Source organism: Durio zibethinus, chromosome 2, assembly GCF_047325235.1.
Source record: "Durio zibethinus cultivar Kanyao isolate XHJ-2024 chromosome 2, ASM4732523v1, whole genome shotgun sequence".
NCBI classification, from domain to species: Eukaryota; Viridiplantae; Streptophyta; class Magnoliopsida; order Malvales; family Malvaceae; genus Durio; species Durio zibethinus.
The window spans coordinates 11851722-11868105 of NC_143163.1; the positions used below are offsets into that span (position 1 = coordinate 11851722).

At 25.7% G+C, this 16384-nt stretch overlaps 1 protein-coding gene across 10 annotated transcripts; it reads right to left on the minus strand.

The window, feature by feature from the left end:
* Positions 1-7412: 7412 nt before the first annotated feature.
* LOC111309283 (tetraspanin-19-like) lies at positions 7413-13369 on the minus strand. Of its 10 annotated transcripts, none has more exons than XM_089750191.1 (6): positions 13009-13365; positions 12606-12705; positions 12375-12423; positions 11855-11959; positions 8653-8740; positions 8490-8517 (listed from the first exon to the last, which is right to left on the minus strand). In XM_089750191.1, the coding sequence occupies exons 2-6, from the start codon at positions 12644-12646 to the stop codon at positions 8492-8494; spliced, it is 309 nt and encodes a 102-aa protein (XP_089606317.1). In that variant the 5' UTR covers positions 12647-12705; positions 13009-13365; the 3' UTR covers positions 8490-8491. The 10 variants fall into 10 exon arrangements, 8 of the variants coding, with proteins under 8 accessions (XP_089606322.1, XP_089606324.1, XP_089606317.1 ...); XM_022908317.2 differs by having other exon boundaries at positions 8626-8740; positions 13009-13363; XM_089750196.1 differs by lacking the exons at positions 8490-8517; positions 8653-8740 and adding an exon at positions 7413-7822 and having other exon boundaries at positions 13009-13364.
* Between the last annotated feature and the right edge of the window lie 3015 nt (positions 13370-16384).

The window sequence follows — 16384 nt, forward strand, 5'->3', positions numbered from 1 at the left end:
AGCGAAAATCGGCCTTGTTGGAGAAGGTATGGTAGCTGCTTTGAGAAGAATGTTTCACCTGTAAATTTTTTATTATAATTTTATAATTATTTAATTGTAATAAAAATATGTACAAATTCTTCACTGACAAATATGAATTTCATGCAATATTTTTATAAACTAGAATGATTACTTGCGTGTTACCACAGATTAAAAAAAATAATTTTTTGTCCTCTTTATTTATTAATTTTTTATCATAAATTTTATCTAATTAAAAAAATAAATAATAATAAATAAAGATGACACGTGGATAATTCAATTATCTCTTTTTCTTATAAATTTTATCTAATTCAAAAAATAAAAAACGAAAACATTGAAAAAAAAAATTGAAAAGATAAAAACGAAGGAAAAGTAAAAATAAAAATAAGAGAGTGTCAAATTGACACTATTGAATTTAAAATATTAATTTTTTAAATTAATATAATCAATAATAATTTTATTGATATATAATATATAATATAATTAATAATAAAATATATATTTTTATACATACCTCGAAATGAATCAATAGAAAGCACTCTAAATGTGTTTTTATCCTGATTTTGTTTCTTTAAAAAAATTGATACGTCCTAATTTAATCTCAATTTTAAAAGGTATCCTCCATCAAATTGAAATAAATCAAAATTCATTGTGTATAAATTATTTTGATATCTCTATCAATTGACATCTTTTGTTACAAAATTATCCAATTAAAAAATTAAAAAAAAATTAAATGAGGTGCCATGCAAAATTATCACATTCTTTACGTAATATTCTTTAAAATATTTATTAATTTTAAAAAAATATAATTAATAAAAAATAAGAAAAAAAAACCATATATGTCAGTATTAAGTAGGTTCCACACAAAAAGAAATTTAAAATCTTAAAAAAATGCTTATAAAAAAGTTGCAAAAGAAAAAAATTTTAGAAACCAAAAAAAAAAAAAGAAATATTAGTATGAAACGTATCCCACCTTTAAAAATTTTAAATAAAAAAATTTATTAGATATAAAAAAGTAAAAACAGAAATAAAAAACAATAAAAAGTAAAAAGGAATTTAAAACACAAAAAAACAAAAAAAAATAAAATTTAGAGATGCGCACATAGCACTCAAGTTAAACTCCGTACAGAGTAAATTTTATTTAATAGGTGAATTCTAAAAAAAAGGAAAAAGAAAATGAAAAAAAAAAAAGATAAAGTGGTTCTCACCTTTAAAAATTTTAAATCTTTAAAAAATATTTCATAGAAATTTTTAAAAAAATCTGTAAAAAATTTTTTAAAAAGTTTGGCAAAAATGCTTAAAATTTCAATAAGCAAAAAAAATTATTATTTTATACGTTATCAAGTTTAAATTTTACAAATGGGTGTAAAATATTAAGACATATTCTTTTGTTTATTATTAATTTACTATTCTTTTAAATATATCAAAATTTGAGCCTAAATTTAATATTTAACCCTTTTTTATCTTTTTTTTTAAATAGAAGTATAAACGTTAAATTGCATGAGTAATCAACTAATTTTTCAAAAATTTTTATTTTAGTCATCCGTCAACTACAAAAAATAACAATTTAAACACTTATATTAAAGATATTATATTTTTGTTGTCCAATCGTTTAAAAGCAACAAAATAATAACATTAACACGCAAATCAACTAACAATGCCACGTGACATTGCCTCGTAAGTCACGTGGTAACACTAATGCAATGATGATAATAATTTGAGTTTGATTCGATTTAATTTTTTTAAATAATGTATAATATTATAAATTTTTAAAATTCGATTTGAATTTGAACTATTTTTCATTTGAAATCGATTCGAATTAAATTCTATCAATTCGGTTCGATTTATTAATTTTAAAATTTTAAAATTTTTATATATTATTTTAGTAAGACTTTTAATATATTTAAATAGATTTATATATAAAATAATTTTTTATTTTATAAAAGTTTAAAATATTTATAAAAACTAATAAAAATATATAATTTTATTTTTTTTTCGATTTTTCACATTTCAATCTAAAATCTTATCTGAACTTAATATATATATAATATTCGACTTTAATTCGAACCAAATAAAAAAAATCAAACTAAATTAAATCGAATACTACAATTTTGAATTGTTTTTATATTTTTTCTATTTTTTTCACCCCTACACTAATGTAGCATGTACTACTAATCTATAAATCATAAAGGGACGTTTACTTCATGAAATTTTAAATACTAAAAAAAAGTGTGATCCCTAAGAAAAGTACGATACGCAAGATTTTTTTCTATTTTCAGGGCATTCCGTATTCAAATTCATTTATTTAGTTAGAGGAATCCACGTATATTAATTCTTGAATAATTATCATAATCTCTTTGACATATACAATAACAATTTTTCATTAGCTTTTATTAATAATAAATATCCAAAATACAAATGATGCCTTTAGCAACAAATGAAGATAAAATATTTTATTTAATCACTGTTTTTATTTATAAAATATCATCAATTGAGGCGTTTAGCACTTTTTTTAATAATAAAAATTGGTAAGGAAAATTGTTATAGAAAAAAGATTAATTAATGCCTTTGCCACTTTTTTTATATCATGGAACAAATAATAAATGTTCATTTTATTTATTTATAAAATGATTATTAAAGGCGTTTTTTGTATACTCTTTAAATAATTTTTTTATAAAAAATTTAAAAGATTATTTAAGACATTTTTTATTGAAAAACACCTTAAATAATTATTTTTTAAAGATGATTATTTAAAGCATTTTTTAAATTAAAATGCCTTACATTATCCTGTTATTTATTTTAAAAGAAATTATTTAAGGTATTTTTCAACTAAAAATGCATTCAATAATCATATTCTATTTTTTTAAAGGGGATTATTTAAGCCGTTTTCTAACAAGAAATACCTTAAATAATCCTGCTATATTTTTTATTAGGAATTATTTAAAGCATTTCTAGTTGAAAAATGCCGTAAACAATAGCATTTTTGAATTAGAAACGCCTTAAATAATCTTATTCTATTTTTTTATTAAAGATTATTTAAAGCATTTCTAGTGAAAAAATGTCTTAAATAATTATGTTATATTTTTTTAAAAGGGATTAGTTAAGGCATTTTTCAATAAAAATGTTTTAAATAATCCTATTCTATTTTTTTTAAATGAATTATTTAAGATGTTTCTGGTTGGAAAACATCTTAAATAATCATATTATATTTTTTTAAAGGAGATTATTTAAAGCGTTTTCTTATCAGAAATGCCTTAAATAATCTTATGATATTTTTTAAAGGGGATTATTTAAGGCATAACGAAAAATGCCTTAAATAATCCTATTATATTTTTTAAAAAATGATTATTTAAGGTGTTTTCCAACCAGAAACGCCTTAAATAATCCTATAATATTTTTTGTAAGGGATTATTTATGATATTTCTAGTTAAAAAATGACTTAAATAATCCTTTTATATTTTTATAAATGGATTATTTAAGGCATTTCTGAATGCCTTGAATACTCCATTTATCAAAATATAAAAGAATTATTTAAGGCGTTATCCATACAGAAACACCTTAAATAATCATTTTATTAAAATATAAATGGATCATTTAAGGTTTTTCTATAAACCAACGCCTTAAATGATCATTTTTAAAGGTTCATTCCCCGTTATTAAACCTTAAAAACCAAATGGCTAATATAATGAACGATAAAAAGGTGTATTACGTGTAAACCCCTAAACCATCAACCCATTTAGTTTGCCTTTTGGTTTCTTCATCTCTCTCATCACTGTCGTTCATCAATCACTCAACACTATCGCACCTCTTTTTTACTGGTATGTACGTTTTTTTTTTGTACCATTTATATTCTTTGATATAAGTATTTTTTCCTTACTATATATATTTGTATTTTTATGCATATTCCATCGTCACCTACGTGGTCCAACCTCCTTCCATTTCATGTATGGTATTTCTTCATTGTTTGGTTTAAGTATTGTGGTTTGTTTAGATGTTTTTGTAGAAATTAGTTGTTATATTTGTACTCATCATTTATTTTGCATAGAACTTTTATTTAAGATGGGAATCACAGTATGACTTGTACATATAAAATATTATTGGTTGTAGGATGCTTATGTATATTGGTCTAGTAACTGTGATGGATATTGGTTGTTTACTATGTGATATTTAGAAAGATAGTTTGGTGTATTTCATATAATTATGATCAAAATCGCAAGTATTATAAAATTTGAAAAACATGTCTCCTGCTACTAAACATAAAAAAGACAAACCCGTAATGAAAAAAAAAAAAAGCAAAGGGATGTGGTAAACAAATTAAAGCGACTAATATAAAAATTCATGTTGACTTAATCAAAATAGGCAGCTTGTGTTGGATGAAACTGCCAAGTTGGCTAATCACATTGGAGCAATTGTTCGTAGTAGTATTTCTATTACATACCATAAATAGTGATGAGTTTCTGATGATCAAAAGGATCATATATGAAAGTTGGTTTATGGTATGTTTATTCAACAATACCAAAAAATTTGTTAATTTGGAATTTTAATTGAAATAATGTGTTCATACTAATTGTTTTAAATTTATTAGGAACGGTTTGACGTCTCAAATAAGTATAAAAAAGCTTGTGTTACAATTAACTAGGAAAACATTCAAAAACTTTTAAAAGCATATTGACAACTTAATATATTTTACGTCGCTGATAATAGTGATTTGTTGACTAATCCTCCATCGTCATATGCAAATGTTATCAATTATCAAGAGTGGACGCATTTTGTTTGAGATTGTCTATCAAAAGAATTTTTTATATGCATACCCATTATATTAATTATTTATAATATTTTGTGTAATATATTTGATATCTTAATATGTGATTTACCTTATTCTTTTTTTTTTCAAAAAATCAAAGAACAACAATTGAACATTCAGGGCAAAATAAGTATATCACCATTAAACATCGAAAAAATTATGCAAATGTCAAACATAATCTTGTAAGTATTCACACACTTGTTTATCAGCTTATAATATTATTGCTTATATGAGGTTAACTCATTAATTAATTTAAATATTCAAAGTCAATATCTATTATAAGTCATATTAGGGTGTATTATTAACTGGTACTATTATTAACTGGTACTATTGAGTGTTATCATGCAGTTCTTATATAGAGAGATTAAGGTGAGACAAATGACCCATAGATTTAGATTCGTTGACCCAAATGTGATTTGTCAAGATAGTGGCATTGTCGTTATTAGTGATTGTCATGTGGGTCAATGCATGCTAAAATGGACTGATTATTTTCTGATGCTTTATAATGTTGTGTAAGTTCTATTCGTACAACTAAAATTCCAACCTTTATAACATCTAAGATGATGTCTATATAGAGAGATCAAGACAAGACAAATGACCCATAGATTCAGATTCGTTTACCCAAATGTGATTAGTCAAGAGAGTGACATTGTCATTATTCATGATCGTCATGTGGGTCAGTACATGCAAAAATGGGCTAATTATTTTCTGGTGCCTTATAATGTTGTATAAGTTTTATTCGTACAACTAAAATTCCAACTTTTATGATATCTAAGATGATGTCTAATATTTGTATATCATGCCTATTATTTTGCAAGTATCATTGGTAGCTTATTGCAATTGATACCAATTCCTAGACGTCACACTTATTTAACTCTGCTAAACCAATAGCGATGCCTAACCTTGATATTAATAATTTAATAAAGAGGTATTACATGTTATTAATAAGAGGTAATTAGATTATATTGTGTTTCTTCATAATTACTTTTATTTTTGCATTTACTATTGTTTTTCTATTCAATTTAAGGGAACGGTTGTAATTGATAAGAAAAGAAAGATAAATTGGGTGTTATTATCAGTAAATGTGAAATATTTTTTTTTATACTGAGTTTGTTTAGATAAATGTTTCTTAAACCCATTAAATTCTATTTTTCAAATACATCATCAACTCGGGGTTACCAAATGTGAATATTATGTCTTTCATTTTATGATGAAGATAGTTTTATATGATTTTTTGAGCACATTATTCAAGGTTAGCATTAATTTCATACAATAAGAATATCTTTCAATAAAAAAAGCTAAACTTTGTACTCGTTTAATAACATTGACTTCTGATTTTTAGTTTATAGTAAGGGAGTAAAGGAAGCTTTCATGAAAGATGAATATGATAAAGTCCATAAAGAGTGGTCTGACTATGTTTTATCATTTGCTACACCTTGAGGTTGGAGAATGTTGATTGGCTGTAAATATATGCATTACATTGATTCTAATTTTTTTGCAAAGGCATGTTAGTTGGATTTTTTAAATTTTTGATTGGAGTATTAATTTATTATTATTGATATATATATATATATTTGTTTATCAATCACATTATATAAAGACATATACAACGATAAACACCAATTTGTAAAAAGTATTTTTATACGTCAATGTTATAGTTATAAATTCAAATTGTGGCATAATATTGAAGTATTATAATGTTCGTAATTTAAATACAAAAATAAAATTCATAGTATTACAAATATATATATTTGATTCATACAAGTATAATATCCGTTATAAATAAACCTATGTTTAACGTGCCACATAATTTGCATATTTACAATATTTTTCTTTTTGCATTAATTAAATAAATAGGTTTACAAAATTATACAATGAATCTGTATATAAAATGTAATGCGATCTATATGTGTTTTAAAAGAGAAAAGTCAAATGATGGTCCATATGTATTACATTCGTTTAACTGTTTCCTAACGTAATTACTTTTCAATATAGCTGACAATGTAAAGAAAAACTCAACTTTGTGATTTTTTTTCAATATATACTCACCAACAACAAGTATTTCATTAGACGTGAATTCTTCGAATTGCATTATTTCATTGAAAAGTGATTTTCTTCTATCCATATTTTTTACTTATGTTTGAAAGTAAGCTGAAATACCCTCCATCACATTCACAGCCCTATTATATGAAGCACCAATATTGACAATATGATGCACCAACTTAACGATTGGTCCATCTTCGCTTTTGAACACTTTTTACCTAACAACGTCGTCCTAGCATTGCTTAGAGTAGCAAAACCAATTTCTTCATTATTGTCTCCTCTCTCTGCATTTCCTTCAGCATTGATATCAAACTCATAAGAGAAATAAGCATCCTCTTTGACATTCAATAATTTAACCACATCGATTGCTATTTCAGCTCGTTGACTGATTGCTTTATAAGATCCCAATCACTTTAAAATCATCAAAAAATGAAAAAGATTTGTTTTTTAACCTTTTAAATGTAGGTGTGATTGGCATAAATTAAAGCAAATACGAATCAAATGAAACCCATAAAAAAATCATAAAAAAGATAGATAAGCCATAATATAATCTTAAAAAACTTATTCATACTCACTCATCAAATACTTTTTTCTTAGTTGTGATACATTTTTCTTGATCATTTCACCCAAATTCGCTAGAATTTTTCATATAACAAATTACGTGATATTGTCTTTTAAGCAACTTAACCTTGGATTCGATAAAGGGATAGTTTTAAGTTGTAAAGTAAGAATGAGTTGCTTTAGTATTCGTTCAATATAACATAGATATCTAACATGAAATATCCCATTATCCACTCTCCATCTAGAATCTTCAGTCGAGTGTAAACATTAAACCAAATTGGAATCTTCCTCTCGAGCTCATAAATAGTTACCAATGCCCAAACTGTCCAATCTTTTTCAGAATATGCCTCGAACAGATTGAGATAGATTGACATGCGATGAAGACATGTTCAATTTCTAACCACAAGGTTAAACATTATGAAACAATATCAATATAATAAATAAAAAAAATCAAGAGAATGAAATAAACAAATACACATGAAAAGAAAGCAAAAAAATATGTACTTCAAAATTTAATATTATTGGACACTCAAGAATGCCTTATTGTAAACATATATTCAACATTGATATAAAGCAAATTCTACACTCAACCATATGATACATACAATAAAAATCATGAGGGAAACAAATAATAAAATACAAAACATATCTATAATGTTATTATCCTTAGGATTGTAACCAATGGATGAATATCTTATTAGCTAGATTATCTCTAAACTGAGTCCAACAATCAGATGCTCAACATGCATAATCAAATCTTGATGTTCAGATTCATCTAGTTAGAAAATATTTCATTCAGCAATATGCCCTTCAATAGGGTCAAAAATCATCTCAAAATTAATAAAATTATAAAGAAGGCAACAAGCAAAAATTATTTTACACTGTGCCTTAATTGAATAAAATGACTTTTCTTTTAAAATTGCCCATCCAACTTTCAATAAATCAAAACATCTCTCGATACAATTTCTTGTTTGAGAATGTTTCATATTGAAATATTATGTGGATTCGACAATTGGAATCTTGCCCTCCAGTCACTAAGATAGTATCGTTGACCTCTATAAAGTGTCAAAAATCTTTTCTCATTTGTGTATCTGGTATCACACAAATAGTAATTACCTATTAGAACGCTTAACAACATTAATAATATGAAAATAAGGTGTTTCGTTATTAACATTACACGAACATAATAAAAATAATACTTTGTGGGATCTTCAATCCATTCCTACATGTAATGGTATCTTTTAACACTCTGCCATCTGCTGTAGAACCTTTCCATCCCGGTAGAACATATATCTGCTGTAGAACCTTTTCATCCTGGTAGAACATATATGAATTACATATTTAGAGTGTAAACACTAAGGACATTGGTAGCAATTTCATTTTTCGTAATCCTGTATCTAGACCTGTCAATTGCGTCTATATTGACTATGATGTATGTCTTATCTAAGACACATAAACAACCCTTGAACTATTTTTATCTAATATTTGTTGAATTGTTTGGTACGGGTTTGGGTTGTTTAAACAACAGCATATGCAATTTTAAAATAGAATTCAACACAGAATGGAATTGTCTACTAATCATCTCTCTAAATTTGACCACTTAAAGCTTCATAACCCCAATTTTTTGTCTGATAAACAATGATGTGGACAAAAATAATTATTAGTTCTTTTATTGATGTATGTCTAGATGATTATAATCCATCTTCTGTTTTAAACAAATAACATAATTTTGTAAAAACTTTTTTATCCATTCTAGTATTATCTAAACACTATATCGTATCAAAGATCATTACATTTAAGTTTCACTCTATAATACGTAGCCTATCATAAGATGTTCCATCATAAGATAGTTTACGTCGTTTTCCTACGTTAATATTTAATAAAGTTATAGCAACAAAATATAACATATGCAACAAAATCTCCATATGGTTCAAGTGCATTATAAGCAATGTAACCAATTGCATTTTCTTTCTTAATGGTAAACTAGTCATAACTATTTAGAAGATAGAATATCGTTAAAGTTCAAATACATAATGAAAAGTAAATCTTGGCATATGGTAAATGGAATCTATCAAACATCATCAAATAAAATATAAATCACAAACAAAACATTGAAAGAGTAGAAGGAGTTAAAACAAATTAACTACAAAACAAGGCGTTTATATCAAAAACATAAATCCAAATCTAAACGACATCTAAAAAAATGAAAAATAAGTTCATTAGAAGGCAACATCAATTATACAATATAAATAAGAAAGCATTCACACCGTTTTGTATAAAAAACAAAGACAAACTTAACAGGATAAAGATTAAATGACGGATGAGGAAGTTGAAATTTTTTCAAAGAGAAAAGTAAATGCTATAAGCTAAGATCTGTTGAAATATAAATTAGAAACGTATTAGTTATTTAAATATGATGAAGACATCAAATAAGGCGTTCCATATATATAAACACCATATTTGATATATATATATATATATAAATTGTAAGCTCTTCTGCTTCATGATTAGATGTTAGAATGTTCATATTGTTAGAACACAATCATCAAGAGGGAAAAAATTTAATATGGGGCAATTAAGGTAGTTGTAAGAAGAAACGCCTCAATTGATAATCAATTAAGGAGTTTTTCCATACAAATGCCTTAATTATTTGTTTATAGACGTGTCTAAAAGATGATCATGTCATAACACTCTTATCTATGAAAATAAAAAGATTTAAATTATCAATCAAGGTGTTTCAGTTGGGAAAACGCCTTAAATAATTTACATAAGGATTATTTGGGGTGTTTAAAGAAGAAAACGCCATATTTGATGATCATTTAAAGTGTTTTTGAGGGGAAAACACTTTAAATGATCATCATTTATTGCGTTTATTCAACCCAAATGCCTTAAATGATGAATTATTTAAGGCGTTTCTTCATGCCAAATGCCATTAATTGCAATAATTTTTTTTTTTAGTAGCAAAAATCTACAACTGAGTTGTAGTTATTTCTAGAAATACTTTTTAAAAGGGTAACGTCTATTTCATAATTTTTTATTCATGTCAAATTTGAAAATAACGTAACTTTTTTTTTCAGGAATCCTAGAATACCATAGGAAGAGGTGGGTTTGTGATTCTAGGACTTTGGGTATTGTTGAGAATCTGTCATTTTCCCCTGTAATTGGATTATCTTGAACCAAACGTGAGAATCAAATACTCACCATCAAGATTTCAAAAAAAAAAATGTGGATTCCCCTTAACCAAATGTCCCCTAATAGTAAAATGATTTTTTTTCTTTCACTAGCCCCTCTTCCCTTCTCTAGCCTAATTGTAAAATTATTTTAATATATATTGTTCTACAACTCAATTACTTGAAAAAGCAACAAGAAATCAAACACCTCTTCGACTAATTCAACAACTCGATCAACTAATATCAAGGTTAAAAACCAAAAAAGCAGCCATAAATCAATAGAAACCGCATAAGCAACGTGAGTGAGAAAGAAAAGAAAAAGTAAGCAAAGAAGTAGAACCTAGAAGCAATGCCCAAACCCAAGTAAATAAGAACCCAAACAAGAAACGCAAACAAGTTTTCACTTTCAAATATAACAAAATCTATTACGACTATAGAACAAATTATTCTTTTTTTTTTTTTATTCTTTCCGGGCGGCAGCTAAAGTGACCTTAGGGAATTTGGATTTGGTGGTGGCTGGTTTAATTGAAGAAAGGGGTAGAAAGGGAGAGGAAGATGTGCTAATGAAAGAAGAAAAAAAAAAGAAAGTTAAAAGAAAAATCATTTTATAATTTGGGTTTATACATTATGTATATATTAATCAAAGTTGTAATGTCAATTATGAGCTGACATGAGAATGCCAAGTGCTAAAGTTTGTTAATGTGTCCAGCCATATCATTATTTTGTTTGCTCTTAAGGTTGACAAAAAATATATAATATTATTAATGCGAGTAATTAAATCACTACCTTTTTATAATTAATAATCAAAATAATAATTATAAAAAATTTAAGTGATTACCCCAACATAAATATTGATACTTAGGTGCAAAGCAGTAAGTAGCAACGGGAAATAAGAAAGAGGCAAGAGGGAGGGAGGCTTTGAAAACAATACTGCACAGAAGAAAACAAACCATGAAAATATAAACCCTCAACTGCACCCGAAGCATACGATTCCGACTCATTTTCCAACTTAACAAAAAGCATTTAGGAAATTGCTTCTATCAGTGAAACAGCATCGATAAAGTTAAGAACACTCTTGGAGTAACACGTTAATTGTCTATGTGACATACAGGCCAATTATAGACATTTCAAATCATTTGCAAGGCAATAACCAAACAGCATATTTAAACCCTGCAACCCAACATACTAATGTCACTTTAGTTATAGGTGAACTGCAGTGTATATTTACCATCGCTTTGATTCCAAGAAAGAGACATACCTGTACAGACATGATAGACAAGCCTATCCACTTGCAAAAATCAAAGTTTGACCTGACGAAATCTTTAAACCTGTTAAAACCCCCACTTGGATCCACTGGAAATTCCTGGTATAAAATTAGCATATAAACCACATTAAGTGTTGTGTACGTATGTAGTAAGCAGTACCTTTGTAAGACGTGTAAAAGTTATAAAATTATAAGCTTTAGTATGTCGAGCTATTTTTTAATATAGTGACAGTGCAATTTTTTAAGTCCACAAGTGAAATTAAAAAAATACCAAATGTTTAATTTTTTTAATTAACTCTTTTTTAATATACCCTTAAAAGGTACTCCTATTCGTTACCCTACTAACCCTATTTGTGACGTGTAAAAACTCCACCGACAGTGGATTAGATAATTTCTCGTGTATGTGACACAACACTTCCCAGTAATACATAAGTGGTCACTGCAGCCTCCAGCATAAGAAGCAAAAAGATGAATGCCATATACTAATTGCATTTAAGGTCAACAACAAACTTACCATCCCATTAACTTGTGATTTGAGTTTGTGAAACAGTACAACAGATTCACTATCCGTAGTAGCAAATAACAAAAACATTGAGAAGGGATAGTTAGATACAATAATAAGTAACTGTATGCCCTGAATAAAACACTCCGCAATAATATTGATTTTCAGAACAAAATTTCAGTAAGATTGATCATAAGAAGGGGACAGTGATATCTAGTTTAACTGACTCAAGAAAGAGGATACGAAATAAAGGCAATAGCCATTTGCAGTTTCAGCAGAAACATGCCCAGAACATGTGATCACACACAAAGTAACACCAAGGCCAAGGACAGTGTGGATAAACCTGCAATTCACCCAAACGAATGTAGTTTCTTTTTAGCAGTAAAATCCAATTGTGGTCTGTCCAAAACAAGAGATAATTAAAAGAAAACTAACTGAATAACTAAAAGTTTCTGTTTATATTTTTTACTTACATTCATTTTCCCATCAACCAAACAGAAAATGGAAACAAGTAATAATTCAAAAACAAAGCAAACAACCAAACATTCATCAAGTCAAATGCAAAACACATTCCTTAGGAAAACCCAAAATTTTGCCTTTCCAAAATCCCAGGCTTCCCCATTAACCCCAAGAAAGAGAAACATACCATGGAGCTGCATAATCAGAGCCTTCAAAAGGCCAATCCCCAATTTCTCTTTGCCAAGCCCTAATTAACCAAATTGCGTACAGAATCATAGCCATACCAACCTTTCCTATAACTGAATCCACCAGCTTCAATATTGATTATATGCATCTCCTTACCACTTTCACCATTTTTTATGCTTTGCTGAAAAAAGATTATGCCCAATTTCGATCTAATTGATAAAAAATCTACAGTATCTAGGGCTTATGCGCGTGAGAAGCACGCTAAAAAGGAAAATTTGATTGCACGGGCGGTTTTTGTTTGCGGTGGTTTGCCACCGGTTTGGGAAGATGCTTACGAGTCATTATGACGGTTTTATATACATAGATTAATAAGAGCCGGGTTCCTAAGCTTTTTTAACTAAATTTTCTTTTAGTTTCTTTTTTTTTTAAAATTTTAATTAGATCTTAATTTTCCAAATAATATTATTTTTATTTTTTTGTCTACGACATTTTTTAAATTGATAATAAATATCAACTGATTTTATATGAATAGCATCAACTAGTTTTTTCACAACACACGGAGGGATTAATCTAAAATTTGGCTCAAAGTTTAAAAATTAAATATAACACAATTTCAAAGTTTTTATGTTTAAGATATATTTTATAAAATATTAAATTTAGAAAAATATTTTCTGTTCTTTATATTAATACAATTAATTAGTTAAATGCCTTTTGTTTTCAATAAAAAATAAAATTTAAGAAATTAGAATTAAGTTAAAATTTTCAAAATCTTTTTGAAAAAATCCATATCATTTTAAAAAATTAAGTAAAAATTTTTATAATGATTTTCAAAAGTAAATAAAAAACTCAATATCATTTTAAAATATTAAATAAAAATTTTCATATCATTTAAGAAAATCAATTTATTAATCTATTTATAACAAATTTTATAGATCAATTTATTAATCTATTTATAACAAATTTTATAGATCTATTCTTTATTAACCAATTTTAAATATATTCTTTATTTAAATTTTATATTTATAATAAATGAAAAAAAAATTATAACTGCTCGTACCTTCGTCAATCCGGTAAGGGGAACAAATCAAATAATTCAAAATAATATTTTTTGTTTTATATAAATAGAGATTTTTTAATTGAAAATAAATTCAAAATTGATTTTTTTTCTATAAAAAGAAGATTAATAAATCTATTTTTTAAAATAATATGAAAATTGTACTTAATATTTTTAAGCAATATTAATTTTTTATTTAATTCTTTAAATTGATATAAACACTTTTACTTAATTTTTAAACATGATAAGGACATTTTTTTAAAAAGGATTTTTAAATTTTTAACTTAATTTTAATTTTTCAAAAATTTATTTTCTTTTAAAATATTATTGATAAATCATCTCATAATGAAAATAAAATATTATTTTAAATTGTAATATTTTAAAATATAAAAAATTAAAATTTTCTTTAATTATTTTTATTTTTCTTTTTGTTTTCCTTTTTTTATAAAATAAATTTGAAAGGGAAAAAGGAAAAGATATTTAATATTTTTGATAGAAAATAGATTTTTCGGTAGACAATAATTTTTTATTATGATTTATTAGTAAAATGTTTTGATATGAAATAGATTTTTTAAAATGATACGAAAGTTTTTAAAAAAAGATTTTAAAATGTTTCACTTAATTTTACTTTTGAAAATCTATTTTCTATTAAAAATAAAAAATTAACTAAAAAATTATATTACCATAAAATATAAAAATATTATTTTAAATTTAATATTTAAAATATATCTAATGTAGAAATATCATGATTTTTTGTTAAAAAATATAAATTGTTAAATAGTTACATATTTTTATTTTTAGGTAATTAGGTTGTTATTTAGTTTCTAGAATTATGCTCAAGTAAAAAAGGAGTTAAATTTTAAAATTTAAATTCTAGTCTATTTAAATCTTTATAACTTTTATATTAATCAATAAGAAGTTATCTTCTCTTATTCATTTGTTTTGTTCACATGATATCAAAGCATGTGAATCAATATCTTCTAATTGTGAGTCAAAAGCATTTCAAATAGGTGTCGATGAGCAAGTTAATCTGAATGGTTCCAGAGGAATCACAAAGGTATTTTTTTTTTAGTAAGGAACAATTAGACTAACTGTATAAACTATTTCAATCCACAATTCTTAAAGAATGTGTCTTCCTCTTATACTTTAGCTTAAAAAGGTAATCATCTTCAAGTTATTACTTTTGATGTGTCCTCCATTACTAGTTGTCCATGGATCATTGATTTTGGTGCAACAGATCATATGATAGGTAGTTTTAAATTATTTTCTTCTTATAGCTCATGTGCTGAAAATAAAAAAACTAAAATTGTCTATGGTTCCCTTTTGGCAATTGTTGGAAAAGGATCAATAGCTATTTTAAAAACTCTTATTTTTCATAATGATTTCCATGTTCCAAACCTATATTGTAATTTGCTATCTATTAGCAAATTAACTCATGATTTAAAATGTTGTGCTAAATTCTTCTCAACCCAATATGAATTTCAAGAATTGGACTCCAGAAAAATGATTGGCAGTACTAAGGAAAGTGATAGACTATATTATTTTTAAGATGGAAGTACCATGTGTGGAAAAACTCAAATGACTTCTCTTTGGCCAATCTCTGTCTCTAGTAACAATGACATAATGTTGTGGCATCTTAGGTTAAGTCATCCTAACTTTCATTATTTAAGGTACTTTTTTCTAGATTTATTTAAGAATAAAAATCTATCATTGTGATATTTGTCAAATTGTTAAGCATCATCATGCACATTTCTTATTTAGCATTATAAGTCTTCTAAGCCATTTGCTCTTTTTCGTAATGATGTCTGGGATCCATGTAAAATAACAAGAACTTTTAGAAAAAGATGGTTTCTAACATTAATTAATGATCATACAAGGATTTATTAAGTTATTTACTCAAAGAAAAATAAAATGTTTAACATGTTTTCAAAACTTTTTATAATATGGTTGAAAGACAATTTCAAGAAAAAATTTTAAGTGTTTTTGGAAAATAAGAAGGAATACTTTAATCAAATTCTTAGAACATAGTTTTTAGAAAAAAGGATTATTCATCAAAGCTCTTCTATTGACACTCCATAATAGAATGAAGTAGCAAAAAGAATAAATAAACATATTTTAGAAGTAGCTAGGTCTTTAATATTTATAAATAGAGTACCTAAATATTTATGGGGGAAGCTACTTTTACTGCTACTTACTTGTTTAACAGAATGCCATCAAGAGTTTTAAACTTTCAAACACCATTAAAAATATTTAAAAAAAGTTTTCCAATGTCACGTTTATTATTTGATTTATCTCTTAAAGTATTTGAAATTGTTGCTTTCAT